The sequence below is a fragment of the Apus apus genome, chromosome 3 (assembly GCF_020740795.1).
Source record: "Apus apus isolate bApuApu2 chromosome 3, bApuApu2.pri.cur, whole genome shotgun sequence".
Taxonomy (NCBI): Eukaryota; Metazoa; Chordata; class Aves; order Apodiformes; family Apodidae; genus Apus; species Apus apus.
In genome coordinates this window covers 93,784,297-93,798,229 of record NC_067284.1, presented here as the reverse complement: position 1 = coordinate 93,798,229, position 13,933 = coordinate 93,784,297, and the positions used below count along the sequence as shown (strand labels likewise).

The following is a 13,933-nucleotide window of genomic DNA, read 5'->3' as shown; positions in this document are numbered from 1 at the left end:
AACCTTCTACATGCCAGAGCCTTGTCTCGTCTCCAGTCCTGCAGAGATAAGTATACAATGGAAGAAAAATAACAACTTGCCAAAGACTAAACAAATATAAGCTCAGAAGCTTTAGTCTTCTCTGTAATCAGAGTCATGGTTTTTCCACTCTTCCTATTCAGGTCAGAACGCTTCACTCAAGACTTTACATAACTAGAGAAAGGAACAGCAACTAAGAGTGACTAACTGCCTGCTCACACTTCAAATGGAGAACGTCATTTGGGCTCAGTAAGAGAACATTAGAAGATGACAGAGAACTGCAGCTGCCAAGCTGTACTGCCTGTATCTCCTGGACACAAACATTATGGAAAAAGCCCAGTCATTCTAAAGAAAAGAATTCATTTCAACCTATTACTCTCTACTTTTAGCAGTATGAAAAAATGCTATACAAGAAAGCAGTATGTGAGGACACTAATACTTGCAAGTAGAGAAAGAATTACAGGAGATTAGGAGCGAGCAAGGATGAAACATAGGTGTTTGCATATACCATACAATCTCCAACCCTGTGTCACAAGTTCACCTGGATATTGTCAGTCTCCAAACCACAGGATAGCAGAAAGGAATTTGAGGAGGGGCAAATACAGAAACCAAAACCAGAGATACAAAAATTTTAGAGTAAAAGGGATAAATATAGAAATGTTATAATAACATTAGGAGTGGATGAAACAAGATCCTGAGAAACTGAAGAGATTTATCAAAGAACTGGGGTATTTGTGCATAAAGTTAAAGGAGGAAAGATGAAGATCACAAAAAAAAACCCTCACATTACCCTAGCAATAACATATTTAAGCAAAGTTAAAACACACTCACCAGGTCATTCAAATATACCAGGGAGCTTTCCACCAAAAAATATTTACTTGACAACATAGTTAGCATTTTGGATCTTTTAACTCCTCGTCCACTGCAAATTTGGTCTGTTTCTTGCAAAGGTGAAGACTCAGTAATTCACTTATGCTGTTATGAGAACATGACAGGAAAATAAATATCCAAAGACAAGGAACAAGAAAAAAGCTTCCATGATTTATCAGACATGAGAGAGCACTCTGCCACTGTAAAGCAGTCAATAATGAAACAAGTCAATCAGACATTATCTAGTTGCCTCAAAAGTCTTCAAGCTACTGCTAAGCCAATAAAGCATTTCCCACAACACCTGTTGGCTTGCTGGCTCTCCAAGACATTTAACAGGGACTTCCACCAACTCTACCATCAACTTTGCTCTGATTCCTTGAACTACACCATGAAAAATAAGATGGCTACAGATTTATTCATAGCACCACATTCGATTTTTCATTGAACTGTGATCAGTGGCTGCAGCAGAACTGCATGCTAAACTACTGAACAGACGAAGCAAGCTTATTTTTCTAAATTTCTCCAGACACTGATAATTTGTGCACACACTTGGAAGTTTGGTTCTGTTGTTTGGGTTCGATGGTAGGTTTGAGGGTTTTTTTCCAAAGGGCTAGAGTGTATTTTTTAGGCTAACCAGATACCTACCTTACAGATAACGAGCACCTTAACACTGTCAAAACAATAGCTAATTATTTCCTTGTGATGACTTTGCTGTTTATAATGTTCAAGGGTAACAAGGACAATGTTAATAGGACATGCAAGTTTTGCCACTGTGACCTGACTCACCCCACATCACTCCAGAAGGCATCAGTTTTGGGGCAAGCAGTTTTGGGTGTGCTATGGTAAAGGAGGGAGACAGGGCAGTGTGCAGGAATAAGGAATGCCATGGAAGGTGTCAGCAAAAGGGGCTAGAAAACATCCAATACTTCTGCTTAGGCTGGCTGTTGGTGAAATTAAGAACAATAGGATAGTATTTACATACAGAACAGCAGAACTTTACACCTGCTTAGCAGCTGATCAGGACTGTTCCTAAGATTCTGCAAAAATTTAATACAATAGTCTGCTTGCCTCAACATGGATTTCATTTGTGGTGGGTTTAGAGTGATGCATCATAAATGAAGGCACAAGGAAACACTGGCAGCCAAACCTTGCTCCCATATGCATTAGCATATTTTCTAAATTTTGAATTATTTTCAGATATACTTAAGTCTGTTTCAGACCAACAGCTTCACCACCTAGAAGTTTTTGAACCTTAAGTTTTTAAGCTCATTCTCTTGCGGAGGGCTGGCTACAGCATCTGTCAAGAAAAGCCAGCTTTCCTTACAAATAAGAAAAAAAAAAATAAAACCAAAAACTATTCTATTTGAAGATACCATTGAAATAAGCAGTTTTTTCATTCCCATTGGGGGATGAGAGCAAAGATTTGGGAACGAAGGAGTGAAGTTGAGCCTGAGAAGAAGGCTACAATAGGGAGAAGGTGTTTTAGTTTTTTTGCCTTTGTTTCTTACCATCCTATTCTATTTTTAGTTGTCAATAAATGATTTTCCCTCTAGTCCAGTCTACTTTGATCATAACTGAAACTAGCAACTGATATTCCTGTCCTTATCTCAACCCACAAGACTTTGCATCTTATTTTCTCTCCCTGTCCTGTCGAGGAGGGAGTAAGGGAGCCATCAGGTGAGCATCTGGCAGCCATCAAGGCAAACCTGTTTAGCACAGTCAATAAAGACAATATTAACTGTACTAAGGCACACTTACTGTAATTTGTAGAGAAGAATCTTTCCCTTTAGCTCAGGGAAGAACGTCAGATAAGATAGCAAGCCACTGTACCTGGCCATAAAATTATTTCAGCTCAACTCCTGAGGGCAAACTCTCAAAGCTATTATACTGCTATAAAAAACCCGCCCACAAAAAACCAAACAACAAATACATGAAAAAAATAATCTGAGAAACAAGATGGATGCTCTACATAAGAGTATTTAGTATTGCACACTATCATGCATTAATCATTTAATTCTAACAGCGCTGTTTTCTGATATTAATCCATTGCCAAAAGGAAATATCTTGAAAGGATAACATATCTTGCATTGTCAGCAATACCTTGGTTTCTCTTTCAGTTGCAAAACCAATAAAACGACTTGGTAACAAGTTAGTCACCAATAGGTAAATTACTCAAAAACAGAAGCACTTCCAGTCAAGGGCTGGTACTATGCATTGAAGTGGGAATAACAGACCATTTTCTTTTCAAAAATATACTGCTTGACTATATTAAAAACAAGGATGAAACTACATCAGAATTAACTAAAACCACATGAGGTGTATTGCAAGTGGTTTAATCCTATCTTGGTATTTGCGTTGCAAGTCCTCCTGCTAACAGTAATTTTTGCATAATCAGTTCTGCCACAGGTCAAAAATGAAATAGATAAAATACTTGCTCCTGTATAGCTGCCCATCACATTTACTGCTTGCTTACCAAAGTACACTATGAGTATATCATCATTTGATAGTGAAGTTCATCAACGTTTTCTCTCATTTTTATTAAACTGAGAAATGAGCTTGAGCATTGTGAGAAACTTGACATGCATTCAAGGTGACTAAACAAAAGGTTGAGGCAGGTTCTCACAAGAAAGTTAACTGTGTAACTCACACTTGCAGCTTTTTTTTTTCTTTTAAACCTACTGGAGTTACTGATTGTAGATTAGATAAGGAATGCTCGCATGCAATTTCATGGCAACAGATACAAGATTGATTGTGACACAGCATTTTCTGCCTACTTTTTACACAGTGCTAAGAATCCCAGTGTATAACCTTCAATCTCAACTTATCATCAAGCTGAAGCTTAAAACTTATTCACTGTAAACTATAAGAATTAGTAACAAATTATTTGGTAAAAAAACTTAATGTAAGACCTACATTATAGAAAATCAAATAAAAGAAAATGGGTGCTATTTAGTTTTCAGATATTCAATTCCAAGTTTATATTTATTTCAGCAAGTGAAAATATCATAATCTTATTTATTTCCTTTCTGGGTTAGAAGTCAAGAAATAGCAACTAACTTTTTAGAAAGGGGTGTGCCTAATAAAAATTTGGCAAAATTCTGTATATGAAGTGTATGTATGAGAAAGTAGCTTTATTTTGAGGGGATGCATTGTTCCACTTTCAGAAAGTATTGACTTTACTGTCTTTGTGCTACCTTAACAGAGGCATTGGAAATAAATAAATGTACACACACATATAAACACTTAGGTCGCACAGGCCAAGTAAATATTGGTTTTACTATAGTCAAGTTGGGAGCAGAAGTTAATTTCAATGGTCAGCACAGAGTGTTTTAAGAATTGCTTTTAAAAAATTAACATTACAAGGTATTAAAACAGCAAAGAACCTTTTAAAATATTCTGAAACCTAAAATGATTGAGCTGTACAATTCTAACAGGGGAAGAATATAGTCAAGAGAAAAATAAATTACATTAATGGCACTGCTTCACCAGCTCGGGAGGTTCAGCAGATACTCACTTTCCACCTGACGTGGACAGTCCTGAAGCTCTGGTGTTGAGGGTACCCCAGGGGCAGCCCTGCAAAAATTCTGGAGCTGGTCACTAGCACAAGAGAAGACAGGCAGGGACAGGACCCGCCCAGTCATCCTATGCTACTTCTTAAAGAAGTTGCCTCCTAACTAAAAAACTTGATGCACTCCTCCTTTTAGCCAGCTTACCAGAACAATGGGAAAGACGTGATCTTTGACACGGTCACAGTTCCAGTACCTGCCCAGCCCTCTTTGCATCCCAGACATACAACTGAACACTGCATCGATATTCTGCAAATGATTGTATCTCAGGCCCTAGTTTCAACTCAGTCTGATCCAGAACAGTTATGCAAGCCTGAATAGTATTTTAACTCAAGAAAAAGGATCTATTTCCTAATCCCAGTACAAAAATCCACCCTTCAGTGAAATGTAGCCAGATACAACCATCATCCTTCCATCGGCACAAGCAATACTACACGCACTTTTAGCTGTCAAATATTACGGAGAGCTGTCAGCCCACACTGCTGCGTGCCAGACCCACGGGGAGCGCCGGTGACCGTCCCCCCGCACAGCACAGCAGACAGCCACCACATTTCCCAGCTTCTGCAGAGAACCCTTGAGCCGTTTGTTCACTTCTTTCCTGAACGCTTAGCTAGAAATTCATCTCAGCACGTAGCCAATGTTGGAGCACAAGGCGTCTCCTTCCCCTGCAGCACAAGCGGGCTTTTTTCCGCGCTGGAAGCTCAGCCGGGGAATGACCGCAATTCGCTTTCTCAGCCGCTCGCCCAGGGAAGATTAGAGCGCGCTCCACCCAGACGCCACACAAATTAGGTCACATAGCAGACCCAACTGCTGCCAATTCCTGCCCTATTCATCAGGGAACAAGGCAGGAAGCATATGGAGCCCTACAGTTAAGGGTCAGAACATTTCAGTGAAAACTTAAAAGTGAACCAGCGGCAGATTATTTACCGGCCAGAGGGAACATGGTTTCTCCATAGAGCAGAAGTGAGTCATGGACACCCATGCAGAGGGGCACAGCCCTGCATCCAGGAGCAAAACACACCCCTACAGATTACAAAAGGGACTGTACTACAAGGCAACAGGAAAATATTTTCCATTTTCTCAGCATGCATGCGCATTCAACAGTTTAATATACACAGGAAGAGTTTGGTTTTTTTAAAAAAAAAAAAAAACTTCAGAACCTGAAAAGCAGTTCATGAAGACCCAAAAAGCAACTATGTAATAGGATAGAATTACCACATAATCGGTTCTTATGTGTGTTTCATCTACAATTATGCTGTATTTCAGAACACATCCTTCATCACCTACTGACAAAAGGGAAATAAATTCTTTTCACGTGTTAAAAGCCAGAGATGTTCCCTATCAAGCAGATGTGAGGTCCAGCACTACTAAGCAAAATTACAATTACCAGTCTTACAGTAACATGAAATATTTTTATTATTGTAATGGTTTGTGGTCTCATGACTAAATAATTTCAAGCTGCTATCAGTGCATGCATCTTCTAGGAACACACATGAATTCCTTCCCACCTGAAAGGAAGCTTTTCATTTCTAGGCTGCAATTTTCAAAGGGAGGCTATTGGAGCAAGAAGGGAGACACAAATGGTAACAGAATTAAATGCAAAAATATACACTCTCTATCAGTTTGCAAAATGCCTCAGTCATGTCATTGCCATTATTTCCTACTGCTATAAAAAATAACACTCCTTTTAATGACTAGGGTGAGGGTGGCACAATTAACTCACATAATGAAATGTAAATTGATCTGTTTTGCTTCTGTTGATAACTGTATGAAAAAATAACTAAATAAATAGTGGCATATTGCTAAAATGCTAATATAGATTATTCAATTACTGCAGAGTGCTTTATTGGCTTCAAGAGTTGACATTTTACAAAAACAGTGCCACAGGGCAATCACTTTCAGAAGGTTTCATAGAACTGACATTTTTTCTACCTCCTTAATACAGACTAAGTAGCCTCTCCTCAAATGACAGGGTAAAACCATCTGGATAATGAGGCAATTGAGACCAAAAAAAAAAGGAATAACCACATAAAATACTGCTACACCAGTAGAGTATGTATATGTAATGCAAATACAAAATAACTCAATCATTTTCCTGCAACAGCTTCAGAAGTTTTCCTGAAAGAATACAAATTATGTCCCAAGACACAGAACAGCAATTAAGAAGAGAGTCCATTTGTCTAAACAGGTGAAGAAAGTACAAGATCCCTTCTTTTTTTCCCTCCCAGATAAAGAGCCAGCTCTGGTTCCAGTTAGGCACCACACAACCTACCAGTGCCACCGTGCTCCCAGCATCTTTCGCTGACTTGAGAGCTTAAAAGGTTATTAAGAGAGATCAGAGATTTATAGAGAAGGACATTCTGCTAGATGAGCTAAATTATTATTTAGTATGTTTTAGGCCATAAATCAATCTCTGACTAAACATGCTCACGTTGCTTAGGCTTCAAAGAACAGAACCATCTTACCTACTTTGGCTTCACCTATACCAATTAATTCATTTACATTGACACACTTTACCAAGTACAAGTTTCAGCCTCCATTCCTCCAGCCCCCCAACAGTTCTCCCAAGATGTAGCTGACTGACAAAGCCAAAGCTGCACCTCTGCCAACACTGCAACATTTACAGGCCAATAATCACCCTTCTAGCCAGAGTACTGCACCCAAGGTGCTTCCCAAGCTTCTCAGAAGTCTCCCTGTTACTTACATTCTAGACTCCTGTGAAAAACCAAAGGACATGAAGAAACAATTGCACACATATCCCTACCAACTTTTCCAGCCATTTTTTCCTGCTTTTCTATTTCCAGTACCACATCATTAAAAAATCTGTTCTCTCAGAGGAAGGCTTTTCCACCTCCTCAGATTTTATTTCTTTTACTTTCAGTTTTTCTCTCTTGGTTTCCCTTCCATTCCTCTCACCTTCTACCTTTTTCCAGAATTTTTTTGCTCTCCTCTGTGCATTTCTAATACAAGCGTTTCTAAGAGGTGTCCAAAGCCACAAGTCCCTCACAGCCTCCAAATATATAGTATAAACAGGTGAAGAGGTGACAGTGAATTTCAGACCATCACCCTCCTGGAAAGCAAATCTACAGTCCTACACTTTATGAAGAGTTAGGAAGATCATAATGCAAAGCATTTCCTGGAAAAATCTTGCTGCTTAAGAAAAATAAAAAATACATAACTGCAATATACCAGCCACAATATGCACACATTTAAAAACAAAGAGCTCTCAACTCATAGGGAGTTAAACAGACCTTAAGATACAGGCACTAAGCACTCTCTGCTCAATCATATAAAGCACCTGAGCAATCAAGTGGCTGCTGCTCAGCTAGATTTACACCTTAGCCTAGCCTCAGTTAGGGCAAGCACCATCACAGAAATAATCCTAAAACACATAAACATCACCCAGTATTATTTGTCTACCCACTCTGGCACTTACAAATTAAAAACACCTGAAGGACCGAGACAGAAATACTCAGAGATTGACACCCCCCTGTTAGCCCATAGACAAACATTTTAGAGGTTTCACAACTGCAGGGTTCATCAGTTAATTGCATGGTCATAACACTTGTGCCCTTCTAAAAGTATAACAATAAAAGAAAAAAATATCTGAGAAGTCCTAAAAATCCCACACTGATACACACAGAGCCAAACTCTTTTCCCTGAACAACAGTCCAGGTTAAAAACCAAGCAAACTCATTTTCTCCCACTTCTAACTTTCAAAGAGTGATCAACTGCAGCCATACCTCATTAGCAGGTTAAATACATGCAGATTTTGCAGAACACCAGATGCCTCCAAGATGTAATTTAGTGACCTCTCCAGTCAAAAAAAGTCAAAAGCAAGTCCATTCATATTACTGAGTTTGACTTTTTTGTCAGTCTTAACAGAGTTTGAACTGGGGCATAAAGGAAAAGTTTCTTCTCTCAATTAAACTGACATATATCCAAATCCATTTCATTGTTCTAGAAGGAAACACACATGAGATCAGAGTCCCAGCCCATCATTTTATTCTCAAGTCAGCCATTACACTCCTACATCTTAGAGGATTTTTGTTTCTCTTTCTAAAAACCCATATTCAAACTCCAGCTTTGTACTAAAAAAAACACAGCAAAAGACAAGTCAAATGGACCAAATGGACCTGCTCTAGCAGGGGGGGTTGGACTAGATGATCTTTCGAGGTCCCTTCCAACCCCTAAGATTCTATGATTCTATGAAATTCTCTATGGATCAGCAGGCTCTGCATCCATGAAGTTCTGACATCAATTCACAAAATAATCAGCTGCCATCCATCAATGACTGTATCCAAACAGCATATTCACAGGTACAAGGAATCCCGAAATTGCCTTTTCCATGCCAGGTGGTCACAGTAACATAGTTGATCCTTGAAATTTCAACTGGGGCAGATAAGAAAGGCTGGCAGAAGGAAAAGGAATGAAAAAATTCCAGATTTCTCCTCCTCTAAAGTATCCCTCCCCAAAATACATTTTTTCCAAATCACAGGAAATATTTTTCCCTGGAGATACCACCAAAGCAGAGAAAAGTGTGAGGGATGAAGGTGTTTCTACAAGTATGTACATTCAAAAGTTCCATAAGACATAGCAAGTAGAACAAAAACACAACTAACTACTGAAGTCACTGTAACACTACACACAGTTTAAGAAAATCTGGGGCATTAAGTCTTTCAGCCAGACAGAACAGCAATAAAACTTACACCATGAAAAAGTTAACATGTTAGAGTTGAAAGGAAAGCCCAAGACACAAACACCACCAAGATGATCTTGTGGCTTCAGGTGTGACGCAGCCAGGGCTCACACAGCACTTGCAAAGGAGAAACGCCACAGAAAACAGCCTGTCCCAGGACTCTTTCCTGACATGACTTCCAGGACCTGTTCCTGTTAGAGCCTGCAAACTGAAACAAAGTTAAGAACAGCAGCTTGTATCTTGTGTAGAGGATAAAAACAGACCCACATGGCTGGATTCTCCTACCCACCATAGCCTTGTACACATTGGAAAGCACACACTCACCCAGTGGAGCGTAACAGGTCTGCCTGTCAGTATCCCGAGGTTCGGCAACCTTGTACTTTTTCCATACAACTTTTTTGGCTGTTTGAATGCTCATGATCAAGCTCACTCTTTGAAAAACAGGAAAGTGAAGATGCAGAGGAAGCACACGTGAGTACCCACGCAAGAACTGCATGCTGGGATTCAAGGGGGAGGGAAGCACTGGTTTTCCTCAGAGAGTTCGACACATTCAGCCACACAGTGACTGACAAAACCATTCAGGAAACAACACTTTTCAAAGGCTGCACGTAAACAAGTAACAGACTTCAAGTTAAATATTTTTTTTTCCTCTTTAAAAACACACAAATACACTGCTTTGCTACTCCTTGTGAAAACAGAACGACACTCCAGCTTTCAAAGCACCAGCAAGTAATATTCTACACACAACAAGTGGAAAAAGAGATGCTAGTTTTCCTTTTCTGTTCAAATACCATATTAATTTTTTAAAAATCTAAATATGTTTATAATTTATTTTACAAATAGCTTGCAGTATTGCCATAACACTTTTTCTACACATTCGATAGAATGTGAAACCAAAACAACTCTGCAAGGTGAGCATCCACATACTTTAAGGGCCTTTTAAAAGAGCAGAAGAAAATTCTAACACAAGATTCCAGCACAAAAAGGAAGTTCTACAAAAAACCTGCATGTCAAAAAAAAAAAAAAAATCACAAACTCTGACTAGGCATGCCATTTCCACTGTGCAGTAATTCCAGACAAGACAGACCACAGCCGGTAAAGCAGATGGTTAAAAATGCAAGGCTATGATACCAGAGTTATTTTACAAGTGGGTCTTTAAACAGTGTTTAGCACCAATACAGAAGGTGAACTCAGTTCCTCAACCTCCAACTTGGTTGCTAATTTTATCATCAAACGAAGAGAACTTCAAATTCTGAAGTAATGAAAGATGTGATTCCAGATTACACGCTTTAGGATGTTGAACTTTATGGACCTCCAATAGTCATAAGAAAGTTATGCCAGGGGACATTAACACTAACATAGATGTAGAGGAACCATGACCAGAGAGGAGCTGTACACAGGAGAATTGGTTTCAAAAACAGAAAGACAGATGCTGTTTCATTTGTCTGTCTCATTGTATTATGCCATCAGACAACTGTTCTAAATACAGGTCTCACATTTTCATTAATATTCAGCTGGGACAGATTACTGTGTCACATACCAGACAGACACTATTAGGCAGGGGGAGGGGGGAGGTGGTGGGAATCAAGGTAAGATTTTTCATTACATTTTATTGGCAGGAAGAGTTGGTCTTACTTTGGTTTGTGGGTTGGGAATTTCTTCCAATTTTAAGAATTCCTCAGAGTTGAAGCTTGAAAGATGCACATAAAAGAAGTTTTGTTTCTGTGAATAAATGCCACCATACAGTCAGGGGGCTAAATCAGACATTTGTATCCAAACATTTATGTGAATCACACAAAGAGCAACACTGAAAGGTAATGAAGTTTTAAAGCTAGGATTCCTATTTAAAAGCAAACAAAAAAGCACCAAAAAAACCCAACAACTATAAAATTTTGCCATAGCAAATACAGACCTTACTGTGCCATGCGCTTCACAAGCACAAAACGAGATGACACTGCCAACACTACCAAGCATATAATGACAATTAGCAGGCAGCCATGTACATATGACAGAAGTCTTAACAACAGCACCTGAACTCCCTTTTTTCACATCTTCACAAGACTGGTTTGCATTCCTTAAGAGTGCTCTCCTGTTGATCCAATACCTCATCTCACATTGGTCCCTGCCATTCCAAGATAAGGCCCATACACAAAGGAATTAAGACTCTCTCCATCAGACACTTGCCAAGACTGAAGATACCTACAAGATTCGGGAGTTAGCTAGTTTGTTACAACACTTCTGGGTTTCCCACCCCTCAAAAGAAAGGGTATGCAGTCAGTGAAAGCAGTTAAAGAAACACCACTCTCTCTAAGCCTTCATCACTCTCTCAGACTTCACAATTAAGATATTAGAAGGGCTGAGAAAAACCATTAATTCACCTGAGAGCTTCCAGGGAGCCTCAGCTCTTAAGCTCTGCCTGCCATCAGCAACTACTTCACGTACATTACAGACACTGACTATATCTACAGCAAGCTTTACTTTAAAAATCCAACATTTCAATAAGAATTTACATGGTGAATATTTATTAATAAAAGGGGGATTTGTTTGTTGTTTTGTTTGTTTTTTTTATTTAAACATAGTCTATCTCTTGCCTAAATGGAGCCAGAATTATTAATGTTCATTAGTTTCATGTGAGAGCCTAGCTGCAAAGAAATTATCTTTAGGATGGCAAGATATTTTTTTTTTAAGCTAAACCTTAAAAAGGGAAGCTATGGCCTCTGCCAAAATCTGAAATACTGAGTGTAAAATCATGCATTAACCACAAGAGCTGATAATAAAGAGAGAAATTGAAGCTTTTGGTGAAAGTAATCATCAAAAAAGGGAAAAGAGGTTTTTTTGCTTATTTTAAACAAACTCAAGAGTTCAGAACACTAGTACACTCTCTTCCCATATACCACTTCATTCATTAGGAGGACATGGTCTTATTCCTAGTACTACTGAACTCAATAGGCTACTTATTTAGCAGAACTGCAACTGGAACATGTGCTCTCTTTTATTCACTCTGGTGTTGACAGCAGTAATCAAATTTTGTACATACCACTGACTCTATTATAGTTCAACAGCAGCTGGCTGGCTGCCTAGTCTTCTTATCATGTAAGATAAAAAAGACCAGCCTAACAGACCAGCTGAAACTACAGTAGGAAGACAGGAGTGAAGCCTAAGTAGATGCCTAGTAAGTAAAAATAATGTCTTTATATAATTGCCCATATACTACAAAGCATGGAGAGGAACAAGGCTAGGCTCAACACATGACAAACGTGCTTTAACAGTTTTCAGAAGGACTAAAACTCAGATGGCAACTCAGTCCCTACAGAAGGGTCTGAATGCCACACTTCATACACGAAACACTACCCATCAATAGCTCAGCCCACACAACAGGAAACAGGACAGTGAAAAAGTGTAGAGGTGGGGAAAAAAGGGAAAAAAAGAGACAAAAATCCATAACTGTATCTGTTCATTTGGAGGTGAGCTCATAAACACTTAAGATCACTTCTCTATCACAGCCCCTGCATGTATGAAGTCAGTACTGGATTCAAAGTAAAACTGAAGTTCACAGAGGTAAACAACAATGGGAGTGAGGACAACAACCTTTAATTCTAAAAATCCCCTGTATGCAAGGCAGTCTAGAATGAGATTAGTTTCCATTTCTTTGCCTTCTGGGAGCCTTCCAAGTGTCTTGAATGCCTTGATTCTGAGAAGAGGAAACGGGCTAATTTTTTAGTCTCCCTCCTTCTAGCTTTGTTCCAAGTAAGCCCTGCTTAACCCTGCTCTGAACTTCCACTCTTCCAGAAAAGTTTGCAGAGTAAGGCTTTTTTTATGGTGGAGAGAAAGAAGCAACCTAGAGAATTCCTTATAGAAGCAGAACAAGGAGATACAGAGTTCCTCCTTTACCTTCTCTGTCTATCACACACGTCAAGAGACTTCTAGTTCCTAGAGGAGGAGCAATCTTTTCTGCAGGGCTCTTGCACTACCTCTCTAGCCCTAGCCTTCGTAACTCTGCTATATCTGCTATAATGAGCTTCTAGTTAAGTGCTTCTCATGCTGTGGGACATTAACACCCTGTATTTGTTTGGGATGTTTTCTTTCAGCCTAACAACATGACAGGATTTTTTTTTTTTTGCTGGCCTGACAAGCAAGTTTTGAATTAGCAGACCACAAAATGCTTGCTTGAGCAAGCAAACAAGACAGCTTAAAAGACAGTGCTAGGAAGAAGGATGCTGACAAGACAATGACAGGAACTTAAACAGAAAGTAGTGTTTCAAGTGCCTATTGCATTTTGATGGAAAATGTTCATTAGTTTAACCCCTACTTCCAGGAAAACCACAGCAACAGTAATTTCAGATGGATAACAACGTGTTTAGCATTTCTATTGAAATTTGCTTTCACAAGAGGTCCATATCAGCATAAAGCTTTCTCCTGAAAAGGGAATTAGAGGTACAATAACTGCCCTTCTCTACTGTGAAAGAGGAACATAGTTTCAAGTATGGCAGCTGTTGGGGAGCACTGCAGCACTGGTAACACACAGATACTTTCTCAGTGCTCATGTAGGCAGCTGCAACACCAAACTCCTACAGCATGCAGAGCCTGAGCCATGCTGCACTTGACACACATGGTTCTTGTAAACCGGCATGTCTGTGGCTGCTGAAAATAACCAACTGACTCATCCTGCAAAAGAAATAACAGCAGCAACTACAGATAACAAATTGAGACACCTTTCAAGGATCTCCACAACTTTACTCTTTTTCAAAGTTCCCCTTATATCTTTAGGGTGGGAAGGGAA

At 39.3% G+C, this 13,933-nt stretch overlaps 1 protein-coding gene across 7 annotated transcripts in view; it reads right to left on the bottom strand.

Moving 5' to 3' along the window:
* Positions 1-13,933, bottom strand: part of UTRN (utrophin) — a 358,149-nt gene that overhangs the window by 316,249 nt on the left and 27,967 nt on the right. For 4 of the 7 annotated variants that reach the window (XM_051613509.1, XM_051613512.1, XM_051613513.1 and 1 more), the window contains exon 1: positions 9,478-9,572. The exons of 2 other annotated variants lie outside the window; for them this stretch is intronic. In XM_051613509.1, coding sequence (XP_051469469.1) covers positions 9,478-9,571 — 94 coding nt within the window. In that variant the 5' untranslated portion in view covers position 9,572. Of the gene's footprint in view, positions 1-4,402; positions 4,436-9,477; positions 9,573-13,933 lie in introns of those variants that run through there. One more of the 7 variants, XM_051613516.1, reaches the window with a different exon arrangement.